General features: G+C 43.7%; 2 protein-coding genes across 4 annotated transcripts in view; one reads left to right on the top strand and one right to left on the bottom strand.

The window, feature by feature from the left end:
* Positions 1-8,680, top strand: part of metap1 (methionyl aminopeptidase 1) — a 51,315-nt gene extending 42,635 nt beyond the window's left edge. For both annotated transcript variants that reach the window (XM_078403074.1, XM_078403084.1), the window contains 4 exons: positions 587-718; positions 1,987-2,130; positions 4,881-4,946; positions 7,537-8,680. In XM_078403074.1, coding sequence (XP_078259200.1) covers positions 587-718; positions 1,987-2,130; positions 4,881-4,946; positions 7,537-7,703 — 509 coding nt within the window. In that variant the 3' untranslated portion in view covers positions 7,704-8,680. The remainder of the gene's footprint in view (positions 1-586; positions 719-1,986; positions 2,131-4,880; positions 4,947-7,536) is intronic.
* Positions 8,681-12,996: 4,316 nt separating this feature from the next.
* LOC144595527 (alcohol dehydrogenase class-3) overlaps positions 12,997-16,765 on the bottom strand; it is a 28,500-nt gene continuing 24,731 nt past the window's right edge. The window contains exons 8-9 of one of the 2 annotated variants that reach the window (XM_078403052.1): positions 15,619-15,757; positions 12,997-13,670 (exon numbers count right to left, since the gene is read on the bottom strand). In XM_078403052.1, the coding sequence (XP_078259178.1) occupies positions 13,646-13,670; positions 15,619-15,757 (164 nt within the window). In that variant the 3' untranslated portion in view covers positions 12,997-13,645. Of the gene's footprint in view, positions 13,671-15,614; positions 15,758-16,765 lie in introns of those variants that run through there. The other variant, XM_078403061.1, reaches the window with a different exon arrangement.

Below are 16,765 nucleotides of genomic sequence, written 5' to 3'. Positions count from 1 at the left end.
TTCATCTACTGCTAAACCTTTGTCTGTGCTTTAGGCAGTTCCTGACATAACCATTTCAGTTGGAGTCTGAAGAAGGGTCCCGACCCGAAATGTCTGCTGTCCATTCCCTCCACAGATGCTGCCTGAGCCACTGAGTTCCTCCAGCACATTGTGTCATGACCATTTCCAGTATTCCCCATTTGACTCCCGTTTCTACTATGAGACTTACACCACCTCTCTGCTTATTTTTTGAAATCTCTGCATATCTGAGAACACAAACAACTTGTCATTCATGCTTTAGCATTGGTTCCTAAAGTCTGGAATTTACCTCCTACCCCCAAATTCCCTGCCTTTCCTCATTTAAAATGCTCCTATAAGCATGCAGTTACCTACACTACTCACTGTGGCTCATTGCCTGTGCACACTCTGCATTGATGGTGGAAGAATCAGCCTTGTCCTGCACTGCTGGTCACCACAAGCCTGGCCCCAATGTAACTGCATGTTGAAATGTCCATAAGCACTGTTAGTATGTAAAGTTATGACATGCTCTAAATTCACCCAACTTTCTACGTTATATCCCACAACTGAATAATTGTCTTTCTTACAGTTGATATTACAGTCTACCGCAATGGTTTCCATGGTGATTTAAACGAGACATTTTTCGTTGGCGAAGTTGATGAAGGGTCAAAGAAGTTGGTGCAGACGACGTACGAGTGCCTAATGCAAGCTATAGATGCAGGTGAGGGGGTGGCACAGAACAGACCCATCTCAAAACAGGATCAGGAGCAATGCAGGAGTGAATTATACGTACTGGAATATATCCAGACATGCTTCTTAATTAGGTCAGGCAGCATCTCTGGAGAACATGGATAGGTGATGTTTCAGGTGTCGACCCAAAACATGGATCGGGTCTCAACTCAAAACGTCACCTATCCATGTTCTCCAAAGATGCTGCCTGACCAGCTGAGTTGCTCCAGCACTCTGTGTATTAACCAGCATCTGCAGTTCCTTGTTTCTATAAGTTCAAGGAGCAGAATTAGGCCATTCGGCTCGTCAAGTCTACTCTGCCATTCAATCAGGGCTGATCTATCTTTCCCTCTCAACCCCATTCTATTTCTTAATTAGAGTACCTTAATAACATAGTATAAGAAAATAACTGCAGATGCTGGTACAAATCGAAGGTATTTATTTCACAAAATGCTGGAGTAACTCAGCAGGTCAGGCAGCATCTCAGGAGAGAAGGAATGGGTGACGTTTCGGGTCGAGACCCATCTTCAGACTGAAGAAGGGTCTCGACCCGAAACGTCACCCATTCCTTCTCTCCTGAGATGCTGCCTGACCTGCTGAGTTACTCCAGCATTTTGTGAAATAAATACCTTAATAACATACTTCTGTTTAGGTTTATTATTGTCACGTGTACCAAGGTACAGTGAAAAACTTTGTTTTGCATGCTGTCCAATCAGATTTTATAATATTATACATAAATACAATCATTTTTTAATTGAAAGGTATATTTTTACTGCAATTAGTTCAACAGTCATCATTGTGTTCTTTGCCTGTATTCAAAGCATGTAGCAGTTGGAGCAGCAGCTGGGATTGCTTTACATTTTATACTTTAGTTTAGTTTAGAGATACAGCGTGGAAACAGGCCCTTCGTCCCACCGAGTCCGTGCCGTGCAGCAATACCCATACATTAGCACTATCCCACACACCAGGGACAATTTACAATCTTTACTGAAGCCAATTAATTTACAAACCTGTATGTTTCTGGAATGTGGGAGGAAACCGGATCACCCGGGGAAACAGCACCTGTCGTCAGCATCGAACAAGGGTCTCTGGTGCTTTAAGGCAGCAACTCTACCACTGCACCGCCGTAATGCCCACCAGGTTTAGTTATTCAACATCTGTGACTCTACTACAATTTCACTGCCTGCTAAATTTTACATTGATCTATATTTATTTTTAAATAACCCCATTGTAATAAATGTTCTTCAATCTTCCTTGCAGTAAAACCGGGTGTTCGGTACAGGGAACTGGGCAACATTATACAGAAGCACGCACACGCCAGCGGCTTCTCAGTAGTTCGAAGCTATTGTGGGCATGGGATCCACCGACTTTTCCACACCGCACCTAATGTGCCGCATTACGCTAGTAAGTGCTGTCTTAAAACTTGTAGGAATGAAATCCAGTTTAATACTTCCAATTACTATATTTAACCATCTCAGAGATTTGATTCAGCAATTCATTGTTATAGAGGTGTTAATTAAGAGATCATCAGGGGAATAGATAGGGTAGATGCGCACAGAATGTTTTACCCAGAGTAGGGGAATCAAGGGCCAGAGGACATAGGTTTAAGGTGAGTGGGGAAAGATTTAATGGTAATCTGAGGGGCAACATTTTCATGCACAGGATGGTGGGTGTATGGACTGAGCTGCCCAAGGAGTAGTTGAGGCAGAAACTATAACAACATTTAAAGGACATTTGGAAATGTACAAGGATAAGAAAGGTTTAAAGGGATGTGGGACTAGTATAGATGGGACACTTTGGTTGGCATGGCCATGTTAGGCTGGAGGGTCTGTTTCCGTGCTGTATGACCCTATCAGATCTATGAAGGTGAGAGGGTAGATATTTAAGAAGGACCTCAAGGGCAACCTTTTTACCCAGAGGAGGGTAGTCCATATGTGGAATGAGCTGCCTGAGGAAGCGGTTACAATTATGAATTTTAAAAGACATTTGAACAGATATATGGATAGGAAGGGTTTTGAGGGCTTTGATCCAAATGTAGGCAAATGGGAGTAACCCAGCGGGCCACCTTGATCAACAAGGGCCAGTTGTGCTGAAGGGCACGTTTCCATGCTGTGTAGCTCTATGACTATGAAACAAAACCACTAACAAAATATAAAAGAATATAAACATAATTGAGCATTAAAAAATATTTGAAATATGAAAGGACAGGTGATGATTCGGGTCAGGAATCGGTTGTTCATTAACGAGTCATTATCTAGGAACCATTTGCCCAGCCTGAAGAAGGGGCCTGACCCAAAACGTCACTTATCCATGTTCTCCAGAGATGCCACCAAAGTGAATAACCTCACGTTTATCCTCATTTACTGCATCTGCCATGCATCTGCCCACTCACCCAACCTATCCAAGTCACCCTCCAGCCTTATAGCATCCTCCTCGCAGCTCACACTGCCACCCAGGTTTGTGTCATCTGCAAACTTGGAGATGTTACATTTAATTCCGTCGTCTAAATCGTTGATATATAGTAAATAACTGGGGTCCCAGCACCGAGCCTTGCAGCACCCCACTAGTCACTAACTGCCATTCTGAAAAGGACCCGTTAATTCCTACTCTTTGTTTCCTGTCAGCCAACCAGTTCTCTACCCATGTCAATACCCTACCCCCAATACCATGTGCTCTGATTTTGCACACTAATCTCTGAAAACCACTAATATTTTGTTAGTGGTTTTGTTTCATAGTCATAGAGCTACACAGCATGGAAACGTGCCCTTCAGCACAACTGGCCCTTGTTGATCAAGGTGGCACGCTGGGTTACTCCCATTTGCCTACATTTGGATCAAAGCCCTCAAAACCCTTCCTATCCATATATCTGTTCAAATGTCTTTTAAAATTCATAATCTCTAAAATTCACTTTTTGAAAGTCCAGATACACCATATCCACTGGTTCTCCCTTATCCATTCTACTTGTTACATCCTCAAAAGATTCCAGCGGATTAGTCAAGCTTGATTTCCCCATCATAAATCCATGCTGACTTTGACCGATCCTGTCACTGCTTTCCAAATGCGCTGCTATTACATCTTTAATAATCGACTCAAGCATCTTCCCCACTACCGATGTAAGGCTAACTGGTCTATAATTCCCCATTTTCTCTCTCCCTCCTTTCTTAAAAAGTGGAGTTGCATTAGCTACCCCCTAGTCCACAGGAACTGATCCAGAGTCTATAGAACATTGGAAAATGATTACCTATAGAAATTTTCCAATGTTCTAATTTCCATTTCCATTTTCATTCACAAACCATTAATTCTGTGAGACCCTCTCTCACTGCTCCCTCTCTGTGATTCCTACTGCTCTACGACTAAAGCAATCTGAAGAAAGGTCCCGACTCGTAACGTCACCCATCCATGTTCTCTAGAGATGCTGCCTGACCCACTGAGTCATTCCAGCATTTTGAGTTTTTGCAGTTCCTTGTGTCTCCATTGATTCATGGTCAGATTGATAAGACATCTCTTCAAATGAATGTCCTAGATTTATGGAATTTCTTTCTTCGTCCCTTGCTGTGATGTGCTCGATATGTTGTGGACCCTTCCCACTCCAGAGGGGATGGCACAGCAGTGTAGTAAGTAGTGCTGCTGCCTCTTAGCTCTAGCCACCTGGGCACAATCCTGACCTTGCGCACTGCCCATCTAGAGTTAGAACATTCTCCCTCTGGTATCTCCTGCATGCTCTGGTTTCCTACGACATACGTAAGATAAAGAGGGGGAGATTAATTGGCTGCTTTACATTATCCCTTGTGGTAAAAGAATTGATGGGCAAGTGACAGAAAATTAGTGTGGGAATGCTCCGGGAGCCAGTATTCTCTTGATAAGCTGAATATCCTCCTACACATGCAGTTTTATAACATTGCCCAGATCAATCAACGGTATAGATCTTATCAATATTTGATGGCACAGCTGGTAGAGCTGTTGCCAGCATCTCTGGAGAACATAGATCAGGACCCTTCTTCAAACTGATTGTAGTGGGGGAGGAAGCTGGAAAAGAGGTGGGGCTTTTCTTTTAATCAGAATAATCAATCTGTGTTAATTCCTATACAAAACGCTGTGAGAGCAACTATTGATACTGAGATTAAAAAAGCTCAATCATGCCTTTGTTATTGCAGAAAATAAAGCTGTTGGCGTGATGAAGCCAGGTCATGTGTTTACCATCGAACCAATGATTTGTGACGGTGAGTTGTGTAAGATGTTGTTTAATATTTATATACCCCATTAGAAATCTGTGCAAGTCTGATGAAGTCTGCCATATGTTTAATAAAAGGCTGCAAACTGATTTGAAAGCATTCCTCACTGAATGCCTGTCTCAGTGAGTATTTCTTAATTCAATTGGGATTAACTGTGGGTTTTATTGCTGTTTCATTCTTTTAAAATGCTATGACAGATATATGAATAGGAAGGCATTAGAGGGATAGGGGCCAAATGGGACTAGCCTAGAATGCCAACTTGATCGGAATGGACCAGGTGGGCCGAAGGGCCTGTTTCAATTCTGTACAGCTCTGTGCTATGACTGTGACTTGGAGCATGTTTATACGATAATTTGAAAATAACATAATAGTCGAAGCTCTGGTAGACATAAGGAACTGCAGTTGCTGATTCACAAAGAAAGACACAAAGTGCTGGAGTAACTCAGCAGGTCAGGCAGCGTCTCAAGAACATAGAAAGGAACAGGAATCACAGAGGGGGAGCAATAAGAGAGGGTTTCACAGACCTCCCATCGGAGAGAGGAGAACATCTTCAAAGTAGGCATTGCTTGAGATTTCGCAGTGGAGCAGTAAAATATAAACACCCTGCTCCTGTCTGTGTTCTGCGTCAGAGATTCTGCCTGACTCGCTGAGTTACTCCAGTACCTTGTGTCTTTTTTATCTAGACCCTGATATTTCTAAAGGCTTAGAAATGAAAATGTTTTATTCAGTCTTAATTTAGTTACATTAGTGTATAGGACTGTTCGCCGTATTATTATAAAGTAAACCCGGGCGCAGTAGAGTGTGAAAATTGTGCAGAAAAAGTTAGAATTATCAGGAAAGACATGTAGTCTGTGAGACTGTCCCTGGAAAAGAGGTTGTACAATTATGGAGACACAACGATCTGCAAATGCTGAAATCTTGAGCAAATCACAAAGTGCTGAAGGAGCCCATGGGTCATGGGGACGGATTGGGCAGGTGACGTTTTGGGTCTGAACCCATCAGACTGATGGAATAGGGGGAGAGAAAGCTGGAAAAGATAGGTGGGGGTGGGACAAAGCTGTGAGTGATAGGTGGATACGGGTGAAGAGGGTTTGATTTGTAGATGGGTGGAGGAGGTGACAAAGACTAGAGGTGATATCACCTGTCCATTGATGCCTGACTCGTTGAGTTCCTCCAGCATTTTGTGTTTTGCTCGATACAATGATCAGATTTGTTAAGGTTGAGATGGAGGAAATGTTTCAGTTGTGGGGTTAAAACTGCAGGTTGGATATGTGTGATGGTCAACAATAAATTGTCATGGATTAAGAAAAGCTCTCCTCTCCCTCCCCCCCCCTCCCACCATCTCTGCTCCGCTAACCCCCCACCCCAACCATCGGCCCAGGAGTGTAGTGAAAATGCTTTTGTAGAAATGATTGAGACAAATGTCAGAGATGCATTTGAAGGCAAGTTAGCCTTGTGTATGAGGAACAGATTAATGTGGTTTAACAACAAAAATTGCAGATGCTGAAATTCTAACAGAATAGCAATACTCGGCAGGTCAAGCAGTATCCATGGAGGAAATAATAGTTTAACATTTCAAAATATTGCTCAAAACTGGAAGCAATGTGTTGTAAGTTGCAGATAATACAATACAATACAATATATCTTTATTGTCATTGTACAGGGGTACAACGAGATTGGGAATGCGCCTCCCATACGATGCAATAATTTAATTAGCTAGTCAGTATTAATTTAAACAACAACAACCCAACGAAACAAATTGTAACAGTTTTAAGACAGAATAAAGTGCAGAATAAAGGGGAAGGGTGAAGCGATAATATCTACGATAGGCCAGGGACAAGTGAATCCAGATGAGTTGCATGCCATTAATGTTGCACTGTCCATGTTAGTTAAGTTTAGAGTTACAGCATGAAAACAGGCCCTTCGGCCCACCGAGTCCACGCCAACCATCGATCACCCATTCACACTTGGTCTATGTTATCCCACTTTCTCATCCACTCCCTACATACCAGGGTTAATTTACAGAGGCCAATTATCCTACAAACCCACACATCCTTGGGATGTGGATGAAAACCGGAACATCCCGAGGAAACCCTTGTGTTCACAGGAACATGGAAACTCCACACATACAGACAGCACCCAAGGTCAGGATCGAACCTGGGTCTCTGGCATTGTGAGGCAGCGAATCTACCAGCTGCGTCACTGTGCCGGCTTCTTTCAGGGCAGGATGTGCATAGAAGGAGGTAAATGAGACTGGGAGGCACAACTAACCTATGGTTTGTGATGATAAATGGTGATGATTAATATTACTGGAACTGAGATGTAGAACATAGCAGTTGTTAGAAGTCTGAGTAAAAGAGAGGGCTGGAAGTCATAGTCATGCAGCACAAAAACAGACATTTGGGGATGTGCAGGGAAACCCACGCGGTCACAGGCAGAACATGCAAACTCCATAAAGACACCCGGTCACTGGTGCTGTAAGGCAGCGGCTCTACCAGCTGTGCCACCCGTTGCGCATTCTGCGCTCTCTTCGCCGCGTTCGCAACGTTAACCCTGAGATGTGTTTGCTGCTTTGCAGGGGCCTGGCATGATGAGACGTGGCCAGACAGCTGGACGGCAGTGACCAAGGATGGCAAGCGTTCTGCACAGTTCGAGCACACACTCCTGGTCACAGAGACTGGCTGTGAGATCTTGACGCGGCGTCTAGAAGACAACGGCAGCCCCTACTTTGCCTCACAGTTGTAGCCTGGCACCTCTGCTGCCGCTCACAGTGGCATCCCCCTCAATGTCCACACCTCACGTTTGGCCAATGCCTAAAGGCACTGACTCATTTATTATTTTTATTTGTTTCCCTCTGTCGGGAATGTTGAGCTGCTGTGAAGCGCCGGATGCCCGGACAGCCTGTTTGCAACATATCTTTCCTCATCCAGAGTGCCTCTGGTGCTAACATCAGTTCTTACTGCCTGTATCTTAAATGTTTCTTAATGGAATAAAATTTGTGGCTCTATCCGTGGACTATTGTTTAAACAGAAACTGAATATGTTACCAGCTTCTAAAAGCCACTGTCCCGTGAACATGCTTGTGTGAAAATGATGGCATAAACTGTGACATCAGACAAACCAATTAATTATAAACTTGTAATAAAAAAGGAACTCAGATGCTGGTTCATACCATAGATTGGCATAAAATGCTGGCAGCATCTCTGGAGAAAATGGATAGGTAATGTAATAAAGTGCTTAAGTCCACGCAAAGATACAACGCATCATTTTATTGACCTGCAGTACATTACAGCGCCGAGCTGCTACCTCTACTACCTGACGTAGGCGAGTTCTTAATATTATAAAGCACATACTAGGCGGGACTACTACTAACAAGCACTACGATTGGCTGGCATGCAATAGCCCATCTACAGGTGACTTTTTTGGTCAGGGCCCTTCTTTATACTGATTGTAGGGGTAGGAACTGGAAGTAAGAAAAGACCAGAACAAATTAGGGCCAGCAACAGATGAGACAGGATTGTAATTTTAAACTTGCTAATCATACCGTTTCTAATTAGATACAAATATTTAAATCTTAGATGCTTTGTTGACTTTTTTTCATATAAGATCATGAGGGGAATAGATAGGATGAATGTACGGAGTCTTTTATCGAGAATATGGATATCAAGAACCAGAGGACATAGGTTTAAGGTGAGGGGGGGAAAGATTTAACAGGGACCTGAGGGGCAATTTTGTTTCACAGAGGGTGGTGGATCGAGCTGCTGGATGAGGTAGTTGAGGCAGGTACTATCAAAACGTTTAAAAGACATTTGGACAGGATAGGTTTCGAGTGATTATGGGCATATAATAGGCAGATAGGGCTGGTGTTGGTGGGGCATGCAGGTCGTAGTGGGATCAAAAACCTGTTTTCATGCGGTATGACGATGACTGTATCAACAACCTAACTTTTTGCACAGATGGAAAGTTATTAACTTTGTTTTGATTGGACAAGCCATAGTTTTAACTTAAATTAGTAAATTATCGTTTTTTCTTAGTTAAATGCTGCTCTTATGAATTCTGCATTGCTGAAACAAAATTAAAATTTGAAATGGGACAGGATGAGATATTCGCTTAAAAATTTAATGTGACCCTCTTACTGAATTTAAACTTCAGATCACATGATGCGTAGATAGCTGATTACATACTCCTTCCATTATATGAAAAAAACTGTCCATCTAAAACAGCAGAGTTTTAAACACTAAAGAGATTTGGTATTATCCTGGTTACATAGTGGTATTGTTGCTGTATGTGATATTTTGAGCTGAAGGCGTGTTTAAGATAATCGCCTCCTTAACCTGCAAACATTTTGTTCCATGGGACAGAGGTAGAAAAAACATTGTTTGATTAAAACTGAAATATGCCCCTTTCCCCTGTTCCTCATGACAATTGACTGTTTTAAACTTGATTAGAGATGAATATTAAAGCAGGCAATGTGGTCATTTATGAATTACCATCTTGGTGAATTAATGTGAAACACTGCTTTCTCTTAAGCAACAGTTAAAGGGATTTGTTATTCACAAATGCACTGAATTTCCTAAAAATCTGTTGCAATCCTACCTGGCAAAGTTATGGTGGTAAAAACGATGCTGGAATAACTCAGTTAATTTGACATAGGTTGAAGATAATTCGCCAAATGGAATAAAGGCAGCATCTGATCGTTTATTCAGTCATACCTGTGTTTTTGCCAATTAAGGTGTGATAAATTTTTGACTGACATTTTGGCGCAGTAGTATTAAGTTAGTCCATTCACTCTCTGCATACTTAGATTTACAAAATGAATTTCTGATTTTGCATGTACAAAAATATTAATGCAGAATTTTAACATTTTAAAATTTTGCTTGTAATGCCTGGGCTTTAATCAACACATAAAAGTAATGGTTGACTAAGGAAAATGATCATTTAATCTAATCCCAACCCAAAATGCAATGGAAGGTTTACACAAAGTTAACAATATGCATTTCGGTTGAGTTGTTTTTTAACCTTTACTTCTGCACTTCCATTACCTATCCATCGGAAATGCAATTGATCTGCAATTTCATAGAAGGCCTCCAGCCCACTTGTTCACGCCGCCCACGATGCCCTATCTAAGCTAGTCCCATTTGCTTGCATCGGCCCATATTCCTCTAAACCTTTCCTATCAATCTACCTGTCCAGAAGTCTTTTAGATGTTATTGGACCTGCTTCAACTACCTTCTTTGGCAGCTCGTTCTGTATACCCAGGATCCTGTGTCAAAGTTGTCCCTCAGGTTTCTTATTTTTCCCTCACCTTAAACCTATGCCCTCTAGTTTTTGAAAAAGACTGCTTTCATCATATCAGTCCCCCTTATGATTTTATACACCTCTTTAAGATCACCTCTCAGCCTCCTGCGCTCCATGAAATGAGATCCTCATTTCTGTGCACTTAATGTGCCTATATCAGAGTCCATGGCTCTCGCTCCAATATCAAAGGTTGCAAATTGTAGCAGCTTTTGCATTCACTTTCTGATCTTGTCCCTGGCCTCCCTTTCCTCTAACCCCACTCACCACCTGCCATGCAGGCCATCTCGTTTCCTATTCTGATTAATGAGTTCTCAACTAAATTCAGAGTCTGATGTGATGGGTTTTTGTGCCACCTTTGTTTCAGGCCAAAAGTGTCATATGGCACAGAAACGTGCTATTCGACCCAGCTCATCCATCATTTTTGTACAAATGGCCCATCTACGCTAGTCCCATTTGCCTGTGTTTGCCCATATCCCTCTTAACCATTCCTGTCCATGTACATGAACAAGTTGTTAAAGTTCGCTGAAAGACAACAGTACACATTAGTCAGGAGTAGATACCTTATTACGCATGTGGGAGTGGGAGAGCCACCCCTAGTATGCTTGCATACTAATAGCCCCTCGTAACCCCACTCACTTACAGAGCGTTTCAGCAGCATTTTTATACACCACAAAGGAGCCTTACATTTCATCCCGGGGTCACTATTGTAACACCAATGGTGCAACAGATGGCCTGCTGATTGGCCAATAATTATCTAATACAATCAATACTGTATCTAGTCACAAGATCAGTTATTTGCACATTCATCATTTACCATACTTAGATATGGCCAGTTTTAGGTATGGACCCCTGTGTCAATTCCCCTTTTTGCTACCAGTTCCCCGTCCCTTGTCCATCTGCTACCCCTCTGTGGTTAACGGTGCCTTGTGTTAGCCAATCATTAGCAACATGAGATAAGCCATTGGAACTTTTGCAGTTAATTGTCTGATTACACCATGTCTCAACGGTTATGGATAAGCCTTACAAGCTCTTGTGGTTAACGGACAAATTACGCCATATCTCAACCGTTTAGCTTTAGCTGAGTATGCATTAATCCCCCGAAGCTAAGTATGCATTAACCCCTCGAATCCCCTTATACCTTCACAAAGTGTGCTTTAAATGTTATTGCATCTGCCTCAACAATTACTTCGAGCAGCTAGTTCAACAACCCTTAGATCAGGCATCCTCACCTGTTCTGTAGGGTTCATAATTCCCAATCAACCTTCACCCGCACCTTGTGGCCTCTTGCCATCTCTAGACCTATTCATTGTTCATTGCCCTGCTCTAACTTTCTACCCCATAGCTTTTAGTTTAGTATAGTTTAGTTTGTCACGTGTACTGAGGAACAGTGAAAAGCTTTTTTGTCGTGTGCTTTCCAGCCAGCGAGACTATGTGATTACAATCTTACTTGTAGCTCTCTGCATGTTTACGTTCAACCCTGTTGAACAAGGGTGGTACCTTGTGGTTTGGTGAACTGATAACTTCTCGGCCACAAAATAGCTCATTCACAGTATTAATCCATGCCCACACCAATGAATATTAGTCATGGACTCTTTTTAGTTTAGTTGAGAGATATATCACAGAAAGAGGCCCCGTCACCCCAGGATCCAGCCGCGGGCTCAGTTCGACGCGGGGCTCCGCTGCCTACCGTGCACGTTCTGCTGCCTCCATTCCCGTCCAGCCACCTCCATCCCCGTTGTAAGGCAGGAACTCTACCGCTGCGCCACTGTGCCGCCCCTCAATATTAATGAGTGATAAATATTGGCCACTACCAATATTGATCACTACCTGTCTCCATCTACATAGTCCACATGCCTCTGTAGAAGAAACGGCAGTTTCAGCCACTTCATTCCAGCTCATAACTAAACATTTTCTGTACATTACAGCTAATCGCTGTCAATCACTGTGCCATGTGGTTGTTAACATATCAACTAAAAGGTAGGGATCCATCTAAATCTATCATGATTTGTACAGAGCGATGCAGCTGGTAGAACTGCTGTTCATTGTAGATGGCTCGATTGTCATCATGTGTAGTCTTTCCGCAGACTGGTTAGCATGCAACAAAAGCTTTTCACTGTACTTTGGTACACACGACAAACCAAGCTAAACCAGTCACACTAATTCTGTTCTACTTTCTCATTCACTCCTTACACAGTACGACGGCACAGTGGTAGAGTTGCTGCCTTAAGGCGCTTGAGACCCGGGTTCAATCCTGGCTGGGGTGCTTGCCTGTATGGAGTTTGTACGTTCTCCCTGTGACTTGCGGTTTCTGCCCGCACTCCAAAGACGTAGAGGATTGCAGGTTAATTGGCCATGGTATAAATGTAAAAATTGTCCCTTGTGCAGGATAGTGTTAATGTGCAGGGGTTGCTTGTCAGTGTGGACTCGGTGGGCCTAAGGGCCTGTTTCCGTGCTGTATCTCTAAACTAAACTGAGCAGGGCCAATTTTACAGAGGTCAATTAACCTACAAACCCGCACATCTTTGGGATGTGCGAGGGAACCATTGCACCCAGAGATCAGGATCAAACCCGGGTTCCTGGCGCTGTGATACAGCAGTTCTACCCACTGCGCTATCTCCGATTTATCGCAAGTGCTAATAGAGGCCTCCTGCATGTAACACTCTGCAAATGTTGCCATTACTGCAGGGACCTCTGCTGCAGCCGTGATACTCAAAAATCCCACAGAACAAAGTAAATGCGTTTTGAAGCAATTTTAATTTGGAAAAGTGTGTCCGTGACAGGAGTTACACCATTAATGATTGGGTTAACAACAACAATGAAAGAATGCGTCGACTGGGCTTGTATTCGCTGGAAATTAGAAGGATGAGAGGGGATCTTATAGAAACATATAACATTCTTAGAGGATTGGACAGGGTAGATGCAGGGAAAATGTTCCCGATGTTGGGGGGGGTCCAGAGCCAGGGGTCACAGTTTAAGAATAAGGGTTTGGCCATTTAGGATGGAGATGAGAAAAAAAACTTTTTCACCCAGAGAGTTGTGAATCTGTGGAATTCTCTGCCACAGAAGGCAGTGGAGGACAATTCACTGGATGTTTTCAAGGGAGAGTTAGATTTAGCTCAGGGATATGGGGAAAAAGCCAGAACGGGGTACTGATTTTGATGATCAGCCATGATCATATTGAATGGCGGTGCTGGCTTGAAGGGCCGAATGGCCTACTCCTGCACCTATTTTCTATGTTTTTGATGTTTCTATAGATCCCCTGAAACAGATGACAAAGCATTATTAAAGTGCGTCAAGATATAGCAAAAGTGTATTAAGGCAATTTTCCACGTGTTTTTCCCCACTGCTCAAGTCTCCATGGACGGTTAAAAAACCGGTTCCGGCGTGACTTTAAAATAGGAGGACACTTCGAATGCTTTAAAAATAAAGAGAAAACAAAGGATTAGATTGAACTTGAGGTATGATTGTTAAAAAGTAATTTATTTATTTCCCTTGTTGTATCATGCACAGTTAAGCAAGTTGAGCCACGGATTTTATGATGCATCAGTTTTTTTACGTTAAGATTTGCCTTGCTCATGGGTTATTTTAATTGACTCAATATTCTTGTTCACCCTTTTTCCATTTCTGCAGCAGTCCTTGTGCAGTCTCTCCAGCCAGAGTCATTAACTGCTTCTCTCTAGCATGCTGAGTAATTTCAGCCTTTCTCTCCACTCCAGCTTTAGCGATGGCCATAGCTTTGGGTCTGAAGAAAGGTTCCGACCCGAAACGTTACCTATCTATGTTCTCCAGAGTTGCTGCCTGACCTCCAGCACTTTGTGATTTGTATATCAGCATCTGCACTTCGTTTCTGTAGTTTTTGTCCATGTGTACAAGAAAACACCAAATTTACTCCCCCATTCCTCACCCTCAAAAAAAAGCTATTTGTTTTCAACAGCCATATTAAAGTTGAATGTAAAATAACAATCTCAAGGAAATAATATGAAAACACAAAATGCTGCAGGAACTCAGCGGTTCAAGAAGCATCTGTGGAGGGAATGGACAGGCAACATCTTGAATGGAACTATTTATCTGTCTGAAGAATCGTCCTAATGCAAAATGTTGTCTGCCCAGAGATAAACAACGTTTAGCCAAAGATACAGAGTGCACAATATAGTTCTCAGCGATGTAGCGCATCAGTTCCATAAACTAATGTCCGCAATAGGGTAGAGGTGAATTGGACAGTACCTTAGCTTATCAAAGGACTGTTCAGAAGCCTGATAACAAGTTATTCCCACGTCTGGTCCTGATTGCTTTTAAGCTCCTATACCTTCTGCCAGACGGTTGCAGGGAGTAGGAGGAATGACTGGGGTGGGACGTCTTTAATTTATGTTAGCTGCTTTCTAGAGGCAACGTGAAATGTAGATGATGTCAATGGTGGGGAGCCTGGTCTGTGTGATGGACTGGGCTATGTCTAAAAATCACCGCATTCCGTCTTCGGCAGAGCTGCTCCCAAACAGAATTGTGATGCAACCCGACAGTACTCTATGCACATAGAGATACAGCACAGAAACAGGCCCTGTGGCCCAACAAGTTCACACTGACCATCAATCACCTGTTCATGCTAGTTCTATGTTATATCACTTACTCAGCTACTAGACACTAAGCTCCCACAACCATTAATCAGATCATTTTCCACAGCAAATTGAGGGATAAATATCTTTAAAATGTCAATGTCCCAGCTTTACTGCATGGACCTTCTGCATCTACCATGGTGTGATGGTGCAGTCTTGACATCGAGGTTACACCCTGACACCACACTACTCCCCAGAACACAGCTGCAGCAGGCTACAGGCGACACAGCTGGTAGAGCTGCTGCCTCACAGCACCAAAGATGCGGGTTTGATACTGACCTTGGGTACTGTCTGTGGAGTTCGCATGTCCTCCCATGACCATGTGCGGTTTCTCCCATATCCTAATGACACACGGGTTTAAATAGCCTCTAAAATTACCCGTAGTGTGTAATGAATGGATGCGAAAATGGGGTAACATAGAACTTTGAACGATCTTTAATCAGACTTTATCTTGCATTAAATGTTGTGCCCTTTATCCTGTATCTGTACACTGTGGATGGCTCTATTATAATCATGTATAGTCCTTTCTTTGACTGGATAGCACGCAACAAAACGCTTTTCACTGTACTTCGGTACACATGACAATAATAAACTAAACTAAACTGAACAGGTGATCGATGGTCAGTGTGGATTCGGTAGGCAGAAAGTCCCGTTTCATGCCATATCTTAAACTAAGCTAGATTTGAGCTCAGGTTTCAGAACCTCTGTCCACTGAGCCACACCAATCACTTCAGTAAAGACCTAACCACTTACCTTTTCCCAGAATGCATGAGTTCAAAGCTCTTATTGATCTCATTTAATGGGAGCGTGAAAGTTATAAATTCGTCCACCTTCAATTTTTTATCCATGTAATCTTTCACCAGTTTGGGAACGCTCTCCACACTCTTCCATCCTGAGACACAAAGACAAAGGTATCAAACATTAACACAGCTTTACTTTAGAGTTACAGCGGAAAAAGGCCACGCCAATCAACGATCACCTCGTACAATAGCACTCTCCCAAACACCAGGGACAATTTTACTGAAGCCAATTAACCTACAAACGCATGTCTTTGGAATGTGGGAGAAAATCGGAGCACCCGGAGAAAACTCACGCGGTCCCGGGGAGAACGTACAAACTCCATACATACATCCGTAGTCAGGATCGAACTCGGGTCTGTGACGCTGCACCACCGTGCCACTGCTGCTAATGATTGGAATGAGTTCACGAAAAAGGACTGCGGAAGCAGCTCTGATAGAATGTAGAACAGCACAGCCCAGGCACACACTTCAGCACACAATAACTGTGCCAAACATGGGAGGAGTTGGCTGCGCCTAACGGCTGCGGCTCTCTGGCAGTCTGTTGTCTTTTTTTCTTTTTTTTTGTTTGTGTCGGTGTTGGGATGGTTTTTGTTTCTGTTTTTGGCTGTGTATGTGTGGTGGGGGTGTGTGGTGGGGGTGTGGGGTGGGGTGGGGTGGGGCGGGGGGAAACCTTTATTTTATTAGGTCTCTTCCCCGGGGCGCGGCTCGGCTGCGGGCCTTAACATTGCCGGCGCAGCTCGGCCGCGGGACGTTTCAGTGCCCGGTGCGGCTCGGCCGCTGGACTTAACATCGCCCGGTGCGGCCGCGGGACGTTTCAGTGCCCGGTGCGGCTCGGCCGCGGGACGTTTCAGTGCCCGGTGCGGCTCGGCCGCTGGACTTAACATCGCCCGGTGTGGCCGCGGGACGTTTCAGTGCCCGGTGTGGCCGCGGGACGTTTCAGTGCCCGGTGCGGCTCGGCCGCGGGACGTTTCAGTGCCCGGTGCGGCTTGGCCGCTGGACTTAACATCGCCCGGTGTGGCCGCGGGACGTTTCAGTGCCCGGTGTGGCCGCGGGACGTTTCAGTGCCCGGTGCGGCTCGGCCGCGGGACGTTTCAATGCCC

The sequence above is a fragment of the Rhinoraja longicauda genome, chromosome 1 (genome assembly GCF_053455715.1).
Source record: "Rhinoraja longicauda isolate Sanriku21f chromosome 1, sRhiLon1.1, whole genome shotgun sequence".
Lineage (NCBI taxonomy): Eukaryota > Metazoa > Chordata > Chondrichthyes > Rajiformes > Arhynchobatidae > Rhinoraja > Rhinoraja longicauda.
This window is presented reverse-complemented; position numbering and strand designations above follow the sequence as displayed.